Source organism: Acanthochromis polyacanthus, chromosome 3, assembly GCF_021347895.1.
Source record: "Acanthochromis polyacanthus isolate Apoly-LR-REF ecotype Palm Island chromosome 3, KAUST_Apoly_ChrSc, whole genome shotgun sequence".
Lineage (NCBI taxonomy): Eukaryota > Metazoa > Chordata > Actinopteri > Pomacentridae > Acanthochromis > Acanthochromis polyacanthus.
In genome coordinates, this window is record NC_067115.1 from 39,034,707 (window position 1) to 39,055,230 (window position 20,524).

At 42.6% G+C, this 20,524-nt stretch overlaps 1 protein-coding gene across 1 annotated transcript in view; it reads left to right on the forward strand.

Moving 5' to 3' along the window:
• Positions 1 to 15,519: 15,519 nt before the first annotated feature.
• The window catches only part of smcr8b (Smith-Magenis syndrome chromosome region, candidate 8b), a 60,091-nt gene continuing 55,086 nt past the window's right edge, over positions 15,520 to 20,524 (forward strand). The window contains exon 1 of the mRNA XM_051945632.1: positions 15,520 to 16,141. Coding sequence (XP_051801592.1) covers positions 15,965 to 16,141 — 177 coding nt within the window. The 5' untranslated portion in view covers positions 15,520 to 15,964. The remainder of the gene's footprint in view (positions 16,142 to 20,524) is intronic.

Consider the following 20,524-nt stretch of genomic DNA (forward strand, 5'->3'; position numbering starts at 1 on the left):
CACAGACCACGGAATCAACAGGAATGGGTTGCTGTGACAGCAGAACAATGTCAGAAGCTGGTAGAGAGCATGCCAAAATGCATGGCTGCAGTCATCAAAAACAATGGTTATGGATCAGTACTAACTCCTGTGTGGATCATGGGACTAAAACAGACAGAAAAGAAAACAAGGAATCCTAAAAGCTGTTTTTGACAGAACAATGCCATAGCTATTGATGGAAGAACTGAAGTGATTTTGATTATTGTCAAGAAAATCATGGAACATGTCTGATATCAGCTCTTAAATTAAACTCTCATGAGTTATTTTTGTTTTTGTCATTATATTTGTCCAAACAAATGTACCTTTAGTGGTACCAGGAATTAAAATGAACAAGAAATTGAGGAAAACAAGGCTGGTCTAACATATATTTCCATGAGTGTATGTTCACATTTTATAAGTAGGCAATGCCATACCTACAATTTTTTAGTGATGAAGACTAATAGCTTAGTGTAAATACATCACAAAGATGATTGTCTATTTAGATGTCTACACAACTGTGGGAACATAATTGCCTGGAAAATCCAGACTGACTTTATTTATGTATTAATATAAATACAAATAAAGGCAGTCTGGCATTGTGATGATAGGAGACGATTTCAAAAAGGAGGAGCTAATGAATGCAGCTTGAACTTCTCGTTCAATCAGCCAACCAATCAGCGTAACACGGATGCAGCCGAGAAAGCGTCGCGGTTGAATGATTACTGCCGTTTTTGTCACAAAAATCTGCGAATACATGGGGTACTCTCAAGTACAACACTTATTTTTGAAAAGGCTACAACTCACCCAATGCCAAACTGATTCTCCTGTATCTCCTAACATGGAGATAGGAGATTACATGGAGATTCAGTTTGGATTTTCCAAGCTAGGAACATAAGCCATGACATCTACAGAAAGACATGCAAAGCATCCTCTGCATGCAGCATTTGCAAGGTGCGTTACAGCCAGTCTTAAACTTGCACATGACAAGATCTGGCAAGTCCTTTGAAATAGTGGCAGTTGTAGTGTAGACAGGAGTTGGTGGAGAGTCTGGGGAACCCTGCTGCCATCCCCATAGAGACAGCAAAATTGTCACATGGTGTTGGACGAGTGCCTTGCCCCATACATGTCCACTCTAAAGAGAAACATGGTTCATGATACTAAGGCCCTCCATTATTCTTAGCCATATTTATATTATTTCCATACACAATTTTTTCTTATCTGACAAGCTACTTGAAGGAGGTGCTGATGGAGTGCATCACTACTTGGTGGAACGTGGTGAAAATCTTTTCCGTTGTGAAAGAAGAGGGAGAATTGTGCAGCATCCACAGTTGGGATGTTGTCCTCAAATACACCACAGAGCATCGGGACAAATCTCTGGAGCATGGATGTCTGACCTGGACTACGGTAGCTGATTGTTTGTCTGAGAACTTTCATTGCATGCTAAGCTATAGTGGGGCTGGTAGGCAACTCTGTGAACAGTGGCAACATGTATGATTTTGATGGGTGAAGTAGCCTCTGTGATGCTACAGCATTTCTGCAGCTTTTGTGCTACATGGCAGGATTTTAACTGATCACCTGCACTACATAGTGACTCGCACCACTTCAGGAGGGTTCTGGATCTTATGTACAGCTTTTTTTTAAAAAACATGATTGCAATCACTGTCATCTTCCCCCTGGACAGAGCTCTGTCCCATTTGGAGAAGCCTGCAAGTACTGCGAGAATCATGTTCTTTGGTTTCTCCAGTGTTTTTACGATTCCGCCGGTTCATCTGAGGGACAAGCTGGAGGTCACAGGGGTGGATCACCACCTCTTGGGTAGGATAATGGACTACCTCACAGACAGACCACAGGTTGTGAGGACACAGGACTGTGAGTCTGACATGGTGGTCTTCAGCACAGGGGCCCCACAGGGAATGGTCTTGGCTCTGTTTCTTTTCACCCAGTACACTGCAGACTTCATGGACCACTCAGTCAGCTGTCATCTGCAGAAGTTCTCTGATGACTCTGCAGTCGTCGGTCTCATCTCAGATAATGATGATTGGGAGTACAGAGAACTGAACCAGGACTTTGTGGACTGATGCCAGTGGAACTGCCTCCAGATCAACTCAGGAAAGACCAAAGAACTGGTGGTGGACTTCCACAGACGCAGTCACACACCCCCACCACTGGTGAACATCCAGGGCATGGGCATGGAGAGAGTGGACTCATGTAAGTATAAGGTGTTCACCTGAACAATAAACTGGACTGGTCAGACCACACCACAGCACTTTAGAAGAAGGGTCAAAGCAGACTCTGTCTAATGAGGAGACTGCTGTCTTTTGGGGTCGAGGGGACACTCCTGAAGACTTTTTATGACTCTGTGGTGGCATCAGCCATCTTTTATGGAGTAGTCTGCTGGGGCAGCAGCATCACGGCTGCTGACAAAAGGAGACTTGATTGGCTGATCAAGACGGCCTTCCCTGTCCTGGGGAGCCCCCTCAATCCAGTGTAGGTGGTGGGAGAAAGGAGGATGTTAGCCAAGCTAACATTCCTGTTGGACAGTATCTCCCACCCCATGCATGACACACTCTGAGGGCACTGGACAGCTCCTTTAGTGACAGACTGATTATCCCAGGTGTGTGAAGGAGCGTTACCGCAGGTCCTTCCTTCATGCTGGTATCAGACTTTCCAACAGACCACACACACTCACTTAATAACAGTTGATAAATAAGCTAAAGTGCAATTCATTTGTGTGTATATGTATAATAATGAAGCTAACTAACTAGCTAGCAAAATGGTACACACAAACCCTTAAAATCTCCTTTTCTATAATTAAGCAAATTAAGAATGTATAAATATGCAAATCTATTTTTTACTTCAAAAGTAAAAAAAAGAAACAATTCATTTTTCCAGCTTCAAAGAGTGCCAAGTGCTTCTTCTGTCCAGCAAAAGCTTCGGAACAACATATTTATATTTACATACTCAAATAAACAAAAACAAATCCATACCTGTGAAACCAACAAACATTGGACATTTTGTTTAAAAAAAAACGAACTATAAGGTTTAAAGCAGACAGTGCTTCTGTGAGCTAACTTTTACATTAACAATGAGAAAACAGCAAATCTGCATATTTAAGATCAAGGCAATAAAAATTTGTCACTTTGCCTGACAAAAAAAATACTGAAACCATTAGGCATTATACTATGTATAACTGTGCATGTGACAAATAAAACCTATCTTATCTTATCTTAGTCTTTGAGCCCAAAGTGCTTCTGTCAACTAACATTAAATAATTACAATGAACATAAAGAAAAACAGTAATTCCTCAGATTTCAGAACATATGAAAATCATCAGGCGTTCAGTCTAAAGTGCCACTTGTGTCAACTAACATTTCTATTTACATTATCAAATGGCAAAAAAGTAAATCCTCACATTTTAGAGATTAAAGCCAGCACCTCTACATCTGTGTTATTTTTTATATGCAAATTTTGCTCTTCTGTCTTTGAGACATGCAAATTTCTCAATGACTCTATGGTTAAAATTTGGGGTCTCCCTGACAAGTTTCTTTTCCATAGAGAGCATGGCCAGTGCATTAAGACGATCCTGCGACACCGTGTTCCTGAGGAAGGTCTTGATTCTTTTTAGTGTTGAGAAGCACCTCCAGGGCCCGTGCGGGGCTGAGCGTGCGTGTGTGTGACGCATGTGGGCATGCGTGCCTGTACGGGGCTGATGAATGGTTGGACGCTCATCCCATTCGGCCGCCTATGGATAAATCAACAAAATTATTTTTTTATTTTTTTTGCCTTTTTATTGTGATAGTTGCAGTGAAGAGTGACAGGAAATGGGGGGGGAAGTAGGGGGAAGACGTGCAGCAAAGGGCCACATATCTATAGTGTATTATGGCAAAATTATGATTCATATTACAGAAAAACTGCTAGTTTCCACAGACTCATTCCACTTCAGTCTTGTACTACACAACCCCAGGAAGACCCCCACTCAATTTTAGATTTTAGAGGCATTTTATTTAGAAATGCCACATCAGATTGACCCCAAATTGAGTGGGGGTCTTCCTGGGGTGGTGTAGTACAAGACTGAGGTGGAATGAGTCTGTGGAAACTAGGACTTTTCCTGTAATATGAATCATAATTTTGCCAAAATACACTATAGATAATAAGACTTTAAAGGCATTTTATTTTGAAATGTCACATCAGATTGACCCCAAATTGCGTGGGGGTCTTCCTGGGGTGGTGTAGTACAAGACTGAGGTGGAATGAGACTGTGGAAACTAGCAGTTTTCCTGTAATATGAATCATAATTTTGCCATAATACACTATAGATAATAAGATTTTAAAGGCATTTTATTTTGAAATGTCACATCAGATTGACCCCAAATTGAGTGGGGGTCTTCCTGGGGTGGTCTACTACAAGACTGAGGTGGAATGAGTCTGTGAAAACTGGGAGTTTTCCTGTAATATGAATCATAATTTTGCAATAATATACTCCTAGATATGAAGATTTTAAAGTCATTTTATTCTGAAATGTCACATCAGATTGACCCCAAATTGATTGGGGGTCTTCCTGGGGTGGTCTACTACAAGACTGAGGTGGAATCAGTCTGTGCAAACTAGCAGTTTTCCCGCAGTTCTATATTACCGTAATGTCAATTATACACAGGCTCCCCTAAATACGAGCGATTGCTCACTTCACACCTTTCTCGGCGGTGGTGGACTGCTTCACACCAGTCAGGAATCGAACGCAGGCAGCTGCGTTGGAGACCAGCCCCTGTACATGGCTCGCCTGCTTAATCCGATGAGCTATACGGGCGTCGGGCGCCTAATAAACAAAATTATTTAATAAATACCAGCGCACCGGCCCATATGTGGACCGGCCCTTCGGTCAAACGACCAAATGAAATAACGTTCAATCCGCCCCCTGAGCACCTCTCAGATTCAGCTGTCGTCACTGGAGTCGTGATGAGGATCTTCAGGAGAGACACAGTCTCTGAGGAGGTGTCCTGAAGATTGTTGCTCAGAGCTGGTACAGAGCCACAGCACCATTGCAACTCCTGAACTCTGTGTTGCTGAAGATGAGCGACAGTTCAGCACAGGCAGCCTGCGCCCTGCTGTCTACTATCTCTTGTATTGAAGAGGAACGAACTGCGCATGTCAAAGTTCTAACGAGAGTCAATGGGGAAGGTTGATGCTAGAGGTACGGACCCGTACCCGTAGCATCTGTACTAGAGGTACGGACGTGTTAAGGTCACTGAAGAGCTGGCGATGGTTAACTACTATTTGCTGCACATTACAGGCAGTTTATATGAATGACTTTGAAGGCAAACATTGTATAATTTAACTAAAATACACCGTCTCCTCTCACACTTAACGTAGACAATGTAGTTTTTATGCTTTTAGACGCCGTGTCTAAATTGTTTGAAGTCCAGTTCCTATTAATTAGTTTACCACGTTCAGTGGTGGAAGCGGCTGACGAACTCCATTGCAAATGTTCCCATTTAATTTCGGACGCTAATTTACAAGATAAAATTAAGGATGTCGAATATGAAACAAACACTCGTGAATGGTGAGGAGCAGCTCTTTAATTCGGCATGAATTAAAAAAAAACACAAACTCGATTTACTGTGATATTGTGAGATTTGTTTGTGGTGATGTAAATTAGCCATTCAACAGAGTCCGCTAGTGACTGTGACAGGGTCTGTGTTGACAGACGCAGAAAATACATCAGGGTTTTGTTTAGGTTGTTAATATGTAATAGTCTGTCGCTACTTTTGAAGGTAAAAAAATACTTATAGTTTGCTGGCTGTTAGTTCCGCCATTCATTCCGCAGATTCACCTCGAATCACGGAAGCGCCTTCATCAGCGTCGCTGGCTCATTAATATTTATGTCCGTCGGATTACCAGCCAATCACGAAGCGCGTTCATCAGCCGGCTCATTAATATTTATGTGCGGCTCATTAATATTTATGTTAAGGGAAAGTGCCGTATCCGTAGGCCACAGGCTACGGGTACGGGTCCGTATCTGTAGACACTACCTTTAATAAAACGTTTTAAAATTACATTTACATGTATATCCTATGTTTTAACAAGCAAAATGGATAATAGAGCCTGTAGAGAGTTACTAAAATGTATAATATGTAATAAAAAGTCAGATTAGAAACGTCCGACTTTATCTACAATTACTAATAGTGGACATATATGGCCGGGGCTCACTCATCTTTCCCCATTGGTAGTGTCTACAGATACGGACCCGTACCCGTAGCCTGTGGCCTACGGATACGGCACTTTCCCTTAACATAAATATTAATGAGCCGCACATAAATATTAATGAGCCGGCTGATGAACGCGCTTCGTGATTGGCTGGTAATCCAACGGACATAAATATTAATGAGCCGGCGACGCTGATGAAGGCGCTTCCGTGATTCGAGGTGAATCTGCGGAATGAATGGCGGAACTAACAGCCAGCAAACTATAAGTATTTTTTTACCTTCAAAAGTAGCGACAGACTATTACATATTAACAACCTAAACAAAACCCTGACGTATTTTCTGCGTCTGTCAACACAGACCCTGTCACAGTCACTAGCGGACTCTGTTGAATGGCTAATTTACATCACCACAAACAAATCTCACAATATCACAGTAAATCGAGTTTGTGGTTTTTTTTTAATTCATGCCGAATTAAAGAGCTGCTCCTCACCATTCACGAGTGTTTGTTTCATATTCGACATCCTTAATTTTATCTTGTAAATTAGCATCCGAAATTAAATGGGAACATTTGCAATGGAGTTCGTCAGCCGCTTCCACCACTGAACGTGGTAAACTAATTAATAGGAACTGGACTTCAAACAATTTAGACACGGCGTCTAAAAGCGTAAAAACTACATTGTCTACGTTAAGTGTGAGAGGAGACGGTGTATTTTAGTTAAATAATACAATGTTCGCCTTCAAAGTCATTCATATAAACTGCCTGTAATGTGCAGCAAATAGTAGTTAACCATCGCCAGCTCTTCAGTGACCTTAACATGTCCGTACCTCGTGTACAGATGCTACGGGTACGGGTCCGTACCTCTAGCATCAACCTTTATTAAAGGAAGGGCTGTGACTCTACATGATGTGAGACAGAGGGGGCGGGGCGCCCTAGCGCCCTCTATTGACCAGCCGCCCATGCATGAGAAAGGCATATGAACCTCAAAGTGTCAACCTGTCACTTTGGACCTTCAACAGCTGCTACAGCTGTTACAATCCCTGGTGCATCTGAGCATATGCTACTCTTGACTAGTTGAAACCTCGTTGTAACTGCCTCTCATCAGCAGTTTTAGTTTATGGCGTGCGGAACTAATTGCCGCCATACCTTTGTTTCCGCCCGTATTTTGATTAGTGCAACACCAATGGCCTGAAGCGCCAGGAGAAAAAAAAAGAAAAAAGTCCGCCACAGAAGTAAACTGAAGAAGAAAGCAGACTAAGAGTAACTAAAGATTAACAGGTGAACATAAAGGACAAACCAAGACAAGGACAAGATAAGACAAAGAGGAAGATTTAGACCCTCACTAGAGCAAGGCAGCCTACGAGTTCTCACGGGTTTCTAAGGATCGAGTAAACTCAGTTTTAAACTAAAGACCTCATGCCTGTTTCTGGGAGGGTGCTACAGTGAGAACTCGACTGCTTCGAGCACGAGCAGACGAGGACCGCAGTGCCAGAAGACAGAGAGCGAGGGAGAGAGGAGATGACTTCCTGTCCTAGCCTATAATAACATCGCCTACACCGCTACTCAAGAAGCTTCAGTCTCCCTGAAGATCCAGGTGCCACATTGGGAATTAGAACTGCAATAAGGAACAGGAAAAGAATATATTTGTGTTATATTTCCTTTATTGATCCTTATTCACTTTGTTGTTATTGACTTTCATTGAGGATAATACTGCTCTGACCTTGATATTGTGTTCATGAATGGGGTACTGTAAATATTATCAATATTTGTAGTATCAAGATTAAGTCAGCATATAATTTACTGCATCGAAGGTGAATTAACTTTACTTAAGTAACTATTCAAAAAGGTCCATATCAGTGTTCATGTTGTTTCGTTGTTACCTCTGGCGATTTAAAGGTTAAATCAGAAGTTTCATGTGACTATAACAAATCAGTTTAATACCACAATTTTCACAGTCACCGTATTTCCTTTAACAATAATCAACTAAGCTTTGTTGTCTTTACTCAACGTAAGTATCACAGTACGAGGCAATTCCTCAACTGTAAGAAATAGTTAATTCTAATAATAATAAAAAGAGGGTAAAATTAGAAAAAAAAAAAAAAAAAAAGGTTCACGTAAACCAGCAATGTCAGAGTTTGAGTTTTCTCCTGAGACTGGTGAAGATGGTGATGACAAGCAGCAACATAGCACAAGTGAGCAACCACAAGCAACTAAAGGCAAAGGAGCTGATAGTCTAACAGCACAAGCAGTACAAGAGCTGCAAAGGGGACAACGAACACGCAAGTTGACAGAGCGGGCTCAAGAGCTGCATGATGAGCAAGTGAGAAGATTTGCAAATCGCTTCACTGTGTGCTATGACAAGTGGAAGGCTATTGCAAAGGATGCCAAGCAGGCACTGCATGAACAATGCTCAAGGGACCAGTTGCATGAACACATCACAAAGGTAACTCAGGCCTCAAGTAATCTGAATGTTGTTTATGACGATTTAAGACGCCATGACATTCCTGACAATGACACACGTCGCAGAGTGGACACCTGTGAAGCAGTAACAAGGACCATCATTGAGACTGCAAAAAGACATTTGAACACAGAAAAGCGTGATGAAGATGTGAAAGAGACAGAATCTGTATTTAAGTCTACATCCTCAGACAAATCAAGTATCAGATCTCACAACACTAAGTCATCTGCTCATTCTGGAAGTCACTCAAAGATCACATCCAGACATTCAAGCCTGTCATCCGCTAGAAGACAAGATGCAGCTGCTGAAGTGGCCGCCAATGAGGCAACTTTAGAAGTGCTTCTGGAACAAGAAGGTCACATTAAGGAAATTCAAAGACTTGAAGCTGAAGCTGCCGATCTACGAGCAAAACAAGTGGCTGAAAACGCTGAAAGAGAAAGAGTATTAGAAGCGAAGCGCAGACAGTTAGAGCGGTTGGAAACAATTAAGAAGATAAAAGCTGCTAAAGCAAGACAGCAAGTATATGAGCAGAGTATATGTTCAGAGGAAGAAATAGATGAGTTACTCCATGAGCATGTCCCTGTAATAAAAAGAGAGGAAATAAAACATAAAGACAACCTACCACAACATCGCTCCCCACCTCAAGATTTAACATCTCTAAGACAAGAAGACAGCACAACAGCTCTTGTTAGAGCTTTTGCAGAATCCATCAGCGCAAGTCGCCTTCCTGTACCTGAGCCGACAACTTTCAGCGGTGATCCACTCCGATTCAATGACTGGAAGGTTTCCTTTCAAACCCTCATAGACAGGAAAAACATACCTGCTGAAGAGAAGATCTATTATCTGCGAAAATACATCGGTGGACCTGCCAAGAAGGCCATAGAAAGCTACTTCTTGCTGAATACAGAGTCAGCCTATAATGCAGCATGGACTATTCTGCAGGAGAGATATGGCAATCCATTCCTCATTGCTAAGGCCTTCAGAGACAAGCTCGACGCTTGGCCAAGGATAAGTTCTAAAGGCAGTATTGAACTTCAAGAATTTGCTGACTTTCTGCGCAGCTGTGAAGCTGCCATGTCTCAGGTTAGGGGTCTTGAAGTCCTTAACGATTGCAATGAAAATCAGAAGATGCTTGCTAAACTTCCAGACTGGCTGACCTCAAGATGGAATAGAAAGGTCATAGAAGTGGAAGAACAAAGTCACACCTTTCCAAGTTTCAGTCAGTTTGTGGAGTTCCTCACACGCGAAGCCAAAATTGCTTGCAATCCAATAACATCTCTCCATGCTCTAAAACCAAGTGAAAGTGAAAGGACAAAGCTTTTAAAGAGCAGAGCGCCTGGAGCAAAGGTGCTAGCAACCAGCTCAAATGAAAAGGCTGCCACTACCAATTGTGGATATTGTGAGAGGGCAGGTCACAGTCTGCAGAAGTGTCATAAATTTATGGATGAGACAATCACTGAGCGAGTAGTTTGTTCAAGAAAAGAAATTATGCTTCGGATGCCTGAAGTCTGGCCATCGCTCAAGGGACTGTGACAGCAGAAATACCTGTGATATATGTGAGAAAAGGCATCCAACTTGTCTCCACGACAACCGCATCAAAGAAAAAAGGACATCAACTAGAACTGACAGAGTAAGAGACAGTCATAAACCAGGAGAAAGAAATGTGGACAGCCCACAAGATAGAACAGTAAGAACAGCATATGAAGCAACATCTAATAGAGTCATCCAGCATGTTAAAGACACTCACACATCCTCTATCATTCCTGTGTGGGTGTCAGCTGCAAGTGAGCCAAACCGTGAAGTTCTTGTATATGCACTCTTGATACACAGAGCGACACAACGTTTATCCTGGAAGAAACAGCAAAGGCATTACACACAAGAAACGAACCAGTTCACCTAAAGCTCTCCACAATGTCCTCAAGAAATGCAGTAGTGTCCTGCAAGAAACTGACTGGTTTACAAGTAAGAGGATTCTACTCAGATAGAATAATTCCTCTGCCAGTGACCTACTCAAGAGAATTCATTCCTGCAAACAGAGACCACATTCCCACACCGGAAACTGCTAAGGCATGGCCTCATCTTGAACACATTGCAGATGACATTGCTCCTCAGCAAAGCTGTGATGTCGGCCTGCTAATTGGCTACAATTGTCCTCAAGCTCTTGTTCCACGACAGGTGGTATCTGGTGAAGAAAATCAGCCCTATGCATTGAGAACAGACTTGGGCTGGAGTGTGGTTGGTTATGGGAACCCATGCATCGACTATGGAGACCCTATAGGAGTCAGTCATCGGGTAATTGTGAAGCAAGTGGTTCCAGATCCTCAGTTCTCTTCAGACCTCACACATGAAGTGCACTACGTCTGTAGAACACAGATCAAGGAATTAGTTTCACCAGCAGAAATTGTCAGAGTGCTAGAATCTGACTTTGTTGAAAGAATGTCAGAAGATGGAAACATCTCCCAAGAAGATGTCAGATTCCTGGCAAAGATGAAAGGAGGCATCAGACACAAGGATGATGGCCATTTTGAAATGCCACTTCCATTCAAGAATGAAAGACCCAACTTACCAGATAATAAGATATGTGCCATCCATCGTCTCAAGTGCCTAGAAAAAAAGCTGAAAAGAAACGAGCAATACTTCAAAGACTACAAGGCTTTCATGGAGGAGACCATAAGTCGTGGGGATGCAGAAAGAGTCCCAGATGAAGTCCTCAGGAAAACTCCAGTGTGGTACATCCCATATCATGGGGTGTATCATCCACAAAAGCCGGGCAAGATCCGAGTCGTGTTCGATTGCTCTGCAAAGTTTCAAGGGACATCCTTGAATGATCATCTCCTAACTGGCCCGGAGCTGACGAACACCTTGGTTGGAGTCTTGTGTCGTTTCCGCAGAGGTCCGGTGGCAATTATGTGTGATATAGAACGCATGTTCCACCAATTTCATGTATGTTTGGATGACCAAGACTACCTACGTTTCCTTTGGTGGGAGAATGGAAACCTTGAAGCCCAGCCTTCCATCTATCGTATGAAGGTCCATTTGTTCGGCGCAGCTTCCTCACCTGGTTGCGCCAACTATGGACTAAAGCACCTTGCTGCTGAAGGACGAGGACGCTTCAGTGAAGACACTATTAAGTTCATTCAGACCAACTTCTATGTTGATGATGGCTTGTCAAGTGTGGCAACCCAAAGCCAAGCAATACAGCTGATCAAGGAGGCAAGAGAGCTTTGTGGTATGGGCAAACTTCGACTTCACAAGTTCATTTCCAACAGCAAGGAAGTTCTTGCCACTATTCCCAATGAAGAATGTGCTGTAGCTCCCAAAGACCTAGATATGGCACTCAGTGAGCTACACATAGAGAGAGCACTTGGCGTGCAGTGGTGTGTGGCATCAGATAAGTTCCAGTTCAGAGTGGTCGTTAAGAAGGGTCCACTCACCCGAAGAGGAGTATTGTCTACAGTAGCTTCAGTGTTCGATCCACTGGGATTTGTGGCACCCTTCATCCTGTTGGGAAAGCAGATACTACAACAAATGTGTCGTGACAAGCTCAGTTGGGATGATATCTTACCTGATGACCTTCGACCTCTGTGGGAGTCTTGGCTTCATGACTTGCCAAACTTGGCTGATGTAGGGATACAGAGATGCTACATACCATTAAACTTCAAGGTACAACACTATGAGCTCCATCATTTCTCTGACGCCAGTGTGTCCGGCTATGGAGAGTGCTCCTACCTCAGGGCTGTCAGCACATCCGGTGAAGTCCACTGCTCCTTCATCATGGGGAAATCAAGGGTTGCCCCTACTAAGATCACAACTATACCACGACTCGAGCTGTCAGCAGCTGTAGTAGCTGTCCGCACCAGTGACATGCTGAAGAAAGAACTTGAAGTGAACTGCTCACAAGAAATCTTCTGGACTGATTCCAAGGTTGTACTGGGATACATAAAAAATGAAGCCCGAAGATTTCATGTGTTCGTAGCGAACCGTGTGGAGCGCATCAAGCAAAGTACAGAATCTGCACAATGGCGGTATGTAGCCTCTGAGGAGAATCCGGCAGACCATGCCTCAAGAGGTCTCACAGCTGAGCAGCTCCAAGCTTCGAACTGGCTCACCGGTCCAGACTTTCTGTGGCAGAGGAACCTACCGAGTGAAGAAGTCAAGGTGGAAGAGATCTCAGGCAATGATCCAGAGCTCAAAAGGGCTCAGGTTCATGACACTCAGGCTAAAGAGGTGAGATCACTGTTAGATCGTCTCCACAAGTTCTCGGACTGGACGAGAATGGTGAAAGCTATCGCCAGACTCAAACGCCTCGCCAAGAAAAAAAAGGGCCTCAAGTTAAGGTCTTGTGAAGCTAGTAGTTTGGAGGAAAGGAGAGAAGCAGAGCTGGTCATTATCAAGATGGTTCAAGATGCAGCTTTCTCTCAAGAAATACAGTGCCTTCAACATCATAAAGAGATCTCAATCAAGGACAAGACCAACAAGCTGCACAAGTTATGTCCATTCCTCGATGATCAGGGCATCCTTCGAGTGGGAGGCCGCTTAACTCATGCTGTTCTTCATCGACATGTGAAACATCCAGCGGTGCTCCCGAGACACAGCCACATATCAGTATTACTTGTGAAGCATTATCACGAGAAGGTCCACCATCAGGGAAGAGGAATGACAATGAATGAGCTCCGCTCCAACGGTGTATGGATCCTTGGATCCAGCAAGGTAGTGTCATCTTACATCTACAAGTGTACAAGGTGCAGGAAGTACAGAAGATGCACAGAGCAACAACGGATGGCAGACCTCCCCCAAGAGCGAACAGAAACAGCTCCACCATTCACTTACTGCGGAATGGACTGCTTTGGACCATTCTACGTCAAGGAAGGAAGGAAAGAGCTGAAACGATATGGACTGTTACTTACCTGCATGTGCTGCAGAGCGATACACATCGAAATGCTCGACGACTTGACCACAGATGCCTTTATTAACGCTTTGCATTCATTTATTGCCATTAGAGGGGCAGTACGTCAGATAAGATGTGATCAAGGGACAAACTTCGTTGGTGCTAAACATGAGTTTGTTACAGCATTGAAGGAGACAGATCAAGAGGAGCTCAAAGAACTTGGATGCGAATTTGTCATGAACATCCCAGCTTCCAGTCACATGGGTGGTGTCTGGGAAAGACAAATTCGGACCATCAGAAATGTTTTGATGTCAATTCTAGAACAGTCAGCCAAACAGCTCGACTGCTCCTCTCTTCAGACGTTCCTGTATGAGGTTATGGCAGTAGTGAACAGCAGACCTCTGACCACTGATCACCTGAGTGATTCATCAAGTCCAGAGCCCCTGACCCCAAATCACATACTCACAATGAAATCCACGATTATCGCTCCACCTCCAGGAAAGTTCGTCAAAGAAGATCTATACCTCCGTAAAAGGTGGCGCAGAGTTCAGCTTCTTGCGAACACTTTCTGGGCACGGTGGAAAAAGGAGTATCTCCTAAATCTACAACAGAGACAGAAGTGGATCAAAGATCGCAGAAATGCTAAAATCAATGACATTGTTCTCCTTCAGGATGACTCTGCACCACGAAACCATTGGAAGATGGCAAGGGTTATTGAAGTCTACCCAGGAAGTGATGGACGAGTGAGGAAGCTCAAGTTGCTCATCAGTGATCCAGCCCTGGATGAAAAGGGAAGGCGGATCTCAAAACCTGTTCACCTGGAGAGGCCCATTCAGAAGACGATCACACTATTGGAAGCAGACTGAAGACTCCAATATCTGAAAACTCATTCTCTGTCGTAGTTGGTTCTTAAATAACCTTGTTTCAGTCGTACTTTGTTATATGCAGTATGTTTGTTTGCTACAGTACATTGTTATAAGAAATCACTAGTGATTTTGGTGGGAGTGTAACTGCCTCTCATCAGCAGTTTTAGTTTATGGCGTGCGGAACTAATTGCCGCCATACCTTTGTTTCCGCCCGTATTTTGATTAGTGCAACACCAATGGCCTGAAGCGCCAGGAGAAAAAAAAAGAAAAAAGTCCGCCACAGAAGTAAACTGAAGAAGAAAGCAGACTAAGAGTAACTAAAGATTAACAGGTGAACATAAAGGACAAACCAAGACAAGGACAAGATAAGACAAAGAGGAAGATTTAGACCCTCACTAGAGCAAGGCAGCCTACGAGTTCTCACGGGTTTCTAAGGATCGAGTAAACTCAGTTTTAAACTAAAGACCTCGTGCCTCATGCCTGTTTCTGGGAGGGTGCTACACTCGTGCTGCTTAGGACAAATGTAATGTACAGAAGTAGTTGCACTGCTTAAATAAAAAACTTTTTGAAGGAAACAATAAGTAAAGTCACTCTGATGACACAATTTTTATGTAAAATGTGCATCTTTACCCCCAGTTTTCATGGTAAAGGGAAAGCTGTTGGTATTTTAAACTTGAAACCTATTTTATTGGATTTTTTGACCCCAAAAATGTACACTTTGACACCAAGTTTGTCATTATATCTATAACAGAAGCAAAGATATGGGCTCTAGAGGATTTTCGGCACAATGGCGGCCATTTTTGAAAGAATGTGTTTATTTCCAATACAAAAGGTGATCTCACTTGTGTCTTAGGATAAATTTATTTGTATGACCCTAAGGTAGGTACTTCCATAGCAAAGGGGACCTTTGCATCATGACTTGAAGTCAAAAGCCTATTTTTTGGGCTTAACCTCCCTACTATAATGGAAAAACTCACAAATCAGACGAGTCGCGCTGAGTAGGTCCTAATGGAAAAGCGCCATAACAAAGTCTTATCTAAGCCTGTCTTAATTTTAAAGCTGTTGACCGGAAGTTGCTGATCGCAGCCTCTGACTTGACGCCAGCAGCTCGGTCCGGTGCAGCTCCGGTCCGTCACCGTACTTAGTTTACTTTTAAAATACTCGACACGGAGAGAGAAGTTTTGGCTGAAACGTGGCTCACTATATGCCGGAAAAGGGAACATAATCCAGGGTAAAGGTATGCTGGCCGTGTGACTACCGCCCGCAGGACACTTTCGCTTCTCTGTTAACTTTTCTTGGATGTGTTTTCCTGAAAGCGCTGCTTGTTTACGGCTCTAGTTTTCTGCAGAATCGGTTCCTGTGTGCACACAACTGCGCGACAAGTGTGTCACTGTGCTCCTGTTGCTGCCGGAGCGCCCCCAGTGAACAGCTGAGTCACCACCGGGTCATGGCAGATTGTCCGCCGCCAGTACAGCTCGCTGGTGCCGCGCAGTAGAGCAGAGCGCCTCGGTGGACGGAACCCACCGCCGAGGAAAGATGATCGGGTCACCGGACTTGCTTGCCTTCACCGGCGGAGAGGGCTTTAGAGAGGCGGAGGAGCAGGAAACCGTCCCGGAGGAGCTCACCGTCCCGCTGCTACCCGCCGGTCACCCCTGGAGCTCCTCAGCCCGGTTCAACCGAGACTTCATACTGGTGGCGGAGTTCTCAGAGCAGGTGGGTGTGTATTATTAGGGTCCGAACACCAAGGGTACGAAGACCCTATTGTAAATTTGTTTGTGAATTATTTTCACGTTTTTTGAAACTATAAATACTCGAAAACTATGTGTGCACACCAGGACTGGTGGAAATTTTGATATTTTAGGTAAATTGCTGTTAGTAACAGTTGTGCATCAAAACGGCTCAATAGCGCCACCTGGAAAATTTGTAACATCTACTACGGTTAGCAGATTTCACTTAGAGCTACCAAATTTGATAGGCACATGTAGCACGTCAGGCCTAACAAAAAAAAATCAGCAACACCATTATCCTAAACTTATCAGGAAGTGCGCCATTTTGTATTGACTGTTAATTTGATGATTTTGCTCATTTTCAAGAGCTATAAAATCAAAGGACATAACTCTATATCACCTCAGATTTTGCCAGTACATACAACAACAGACCTTAGTGATCAAAAGTTATCAAAATGTGGAAGTTTGATCCTTCGCCATGAAACATCAGGCGCTGTTATGCTATTTAATTGTTTTGTTACATATTTCCTGAGTTTTGTTAAATGACTGCTTATATTTATATCTAATATAATCACAGACATTGACTGTAAAAGTAACAGACTATAAAATCTTTTATATTTAAATTGAAAGAGGAGAAAGAAAGATTGAAAACGGTAAGTTATTTAGAATAATAAATTAACTGTTATTTTACATAGTTTCACTATTTAATTTAAATTGACAAAACTTTATTTTACAAATATTTGCCGAACTTGGAAATAAAAAAATAGGTATATTTTTTCGAAGCACGTTGAGTACTTCGGTAATCATTTAATACCTTCAGGGATCCCTGAAGAAAACTAAGATGTTAAAATATCACAAAACAGATCCAATGAAGATAAGATAAGAAGAAAATTAATAGTTAAAGTATAGTGATGCTGATCATAAAAGACAAACCAGTAGAGGAGAGTAAAAAACTGTATTAGATGACAAACTAATAAAAAAAAGCTTTAGTACACAACTGAGGCGAGGGTACATTTGATTTATTCAGATTTAGCCAGTTCAAGTAGTCCTGGTACAAGCAGGAAACTGGACAAGGTGAAAGTGAAAGTTCCTGCAGTTGTCACAAGTTATGTTAATGAAAGACAAAACCTCAGTCAGTGTTGGAACAAGCCTTTTTTAACTGCAGCCTCTGATTCTTTCTGAGGATAACAGTTGGGCCATTATTGGTCACTGCTTACCAACTGTCCAGTAAAGTATTTCAAAAACTAGCTTGCAGCTTAGCACACACAAGAACAAAAAGTTTCCCTAGTTCTACACCCTACTGATATATCTGTTATTGGTCAATATCAGATTAAGCCTGTTTTTAGCTGGTCTTAGACTGGTTTTGTACTTGGCTTTGGACTTGTTTTAGGCTGGTTTTAGACTGCCTTTGGACTAGTTTAGGGCCGGTTTTAGACTGTTTTGGGCTGAACTGGACAGAAGAGTTCTTACTCTTCCTGTAAAATAGGAAAGCAAGCTACAATTACAATGCATTTATGAGACCTTTTACAACAATGTTGGAATGAACTTTCCAGGCAATGTTTCATTTGCTTTGTGGAAGATCAGATGAGATAAGATAAGGCTTTATTAATCCCACAGTGGGGAAATTTGCAGTGTGCCATCAGGAAAGATAGGGAAAACATTTAGGCAATTAAGTACAAAATTTTAAAAAACAAAACAAAATTAAAGCTGCAAGCAGCATTGGACGGGACCTCGCCCTGCTCCCCCGCGTGGTCGGCAAGCAAGTGCCGTCCGTGACCGAAGATGAAAGCCAGAGGAGTACCTCTGCCGGAATATTGTCCGGTTTCGGAGGAGATAATGTTTAAAGGGTTTTGCATATTTCAGGTCATAGCGCCCCTTAGATTGAAGATAGCTCACATCCGTCGACAGGTTTACGTAGAGCTCGAGCAGACGAACGCAAGAGTGCCGGTTACATGTCTCTACAACATTCCTGCGCAAAGAGCTGAGGTTATTTGTGATTTTTGCAATTTTCGTGTCCCTAGGTGGCGCTATGGAGTTTTTCCAGAATTTGTTTTCAGAATATTGAAATTTTCAGCAGACCGGACCTGCGTACCAAATTTCAGCAAAATACATGCACGTTTAGGGGGCAAAATTGAAGCGAAACATGGTTTCAGGTGAAGACAAACTTTGACAGCTTATATAAAAAAAAACTAGACAAGTTAGCCTTTTTCTTTTGATATCTTTTGTTTGGCTGGATATTCACTATAATCTGAGCAAATATGAAGCCGGAACATTGTACGGTTTCAGAGGAGATAATGTTTTAAGTTTTCTCATATTTGGAGTTATAGCGCCCCCGACATTGAAGATAGCTCAAATCAGTCAGGCAGGATTTTGTAGAGTTCGAGCAGACGAAAGCGTGAGTGGTGGTTGCATGTCTGCACGACATTCCTGCGCGAAGAGCTGAGGTTATTTTGGATGTTTGCAAGTTTTCGTGTCCCTAGGTGACGCTATAGAGTGTTTCCAGAATTTGTTTTCAGAATATTGAAATTTTCAGCAGACCTGACCTGCGTACCAAATTTCAGCAAAATACATCCATGTTTAGGGGGCAAAATTGAAGCGAAACATTGTTTCAGGTGAAGACAAACTTTGACAGCTTATAAAAAAAAAAACTAGACAAGTTAGCCTTTTTCTTTTGATAACTTTTGTTTGGCTGGATATTCACTATAATCTGTGCAAATATGAAGACGGAATATTGTACGGATTCAGAGGAGATAATGTTTTAAGGGTTTTCATAGTTTGGGTTATAGCACCCCCTAGATTGAAGATAGCTCAAATCGGTTGTACAGGTTTTCGTAGAGGTCGAATGGACAAACGCGTGAGTGGTGGTTGCATGTTTCTATGACATTCCTGTGCGAAGAGCTGCTGCCTTTTGTGTTGGCCTTGTAGTTTGTTGCCGTTTGTCATGTCCCTAGGTGGCGCTATAGAGTTTTTGCAGATTTTTTTTTCAGAATATCGAATTTTTCGCGTGAACCGACATGCGTGCCAAATTTCATAAAAAGTTATGCACGTTTAGGGGGTCAAATTAAGCGAAACGTGGGGGGAAGAATAATAATAATTAAAGCTGCAAGCAGCATTGGGCGGGACCTCGCCACGCCCCCCCGCGCGGTCGGCAAGCAAGTGCCATCCATGACCGAAGATGAAAGCCAGAGGAGTTCCTCTGCCGGAATATTGTACGGTTTCAGAGGAGATAATTTTTAAAGGGTTTGCATATTTCAGGTTATAGCTCCCCCTACTTTGAAGATAGCTCAAATCAGTCAGGCAGGATTTTGTAGAGCTCGAGCAGATGAAAGCGTGAATGTTGGTTGCATGTCTGTAAGACATTCCTGTGCGAAGAGCTGAGGCCATTTGTGATTTTTGCAGCATTTGTTTCCCTAGGTGGCGCTATAGAGTTTTTCCAGAATTTGTTTCCAAAATATTGAAATTTTCAGCAGACTGCACCTGCGTACCAAATTTCAGCAAAATCCATGAACGTTTAGGGGTTAAAATTGAAGCGAAACATGGTTTCAGGTGAAGACAAACTTTGACAGCTTAAAAAAAAAACTACAGCAGTTACTGTGTTTCTTTTGATAACTTTTGCTTGGATGAATATTCACTATATTCTGTCCAAATATGAAGCCGAAATATTGTACGGTTTCGGAGGAGATAATGTTTAAAGAGTTTTCATATTTTGGGTTATAGCGCCCCCTAGGTATAAGATAGCTCAAATCCGTCTATAGGCTTTCGGAGAGCACGAGCAGACGAATGCGTGAGTGGTGGTTGCATGTCTCTACGACATTCCTGTGTGCAGAGCTGAGGTTTTTTTGTGATTTATACAGTTTTTTGTGTCCCTAGGTGGCGCCATAGAGTCTTTCCAGAATTTGTTTTCAGAATATTGAAATTTTCAGCAGACCGGACCTGTTTCCCAAATTTCAGCAAAATACATGCACGTTTAGGGGGTCAAATTAAGCGGAACATGGTTTCAGGTGAAGACAAACTTTGACAGCTTATAAAAGAAAAACTAGACAAGTTAGCCTTTTTCTTTTGATAACTTTTGTTTGGCTGGATATTCACTATAATCTTTCCAAATATGAAGCCGGAATATTGAACGGTGTCGGAGGAGATAATCTTTGAAAGGTTTTCATATTTTGGGTTATAGCGCCCCCTAGATTGACGATAGCTGAAATCGTTCGGACAGGTTTTCGTAGAGCTCGAGCGAGCGAACGTGCGTGCAAAATTTCATGTAAAGTTATGCACGTTTAGGGGGTCAAATTGAAGCGAAACATGGTTTCAGGTGAAGACAAACTTTGTTAGCTTATAAAAGAAAAACTAGACAAGTTAGCATTTTTCTTTT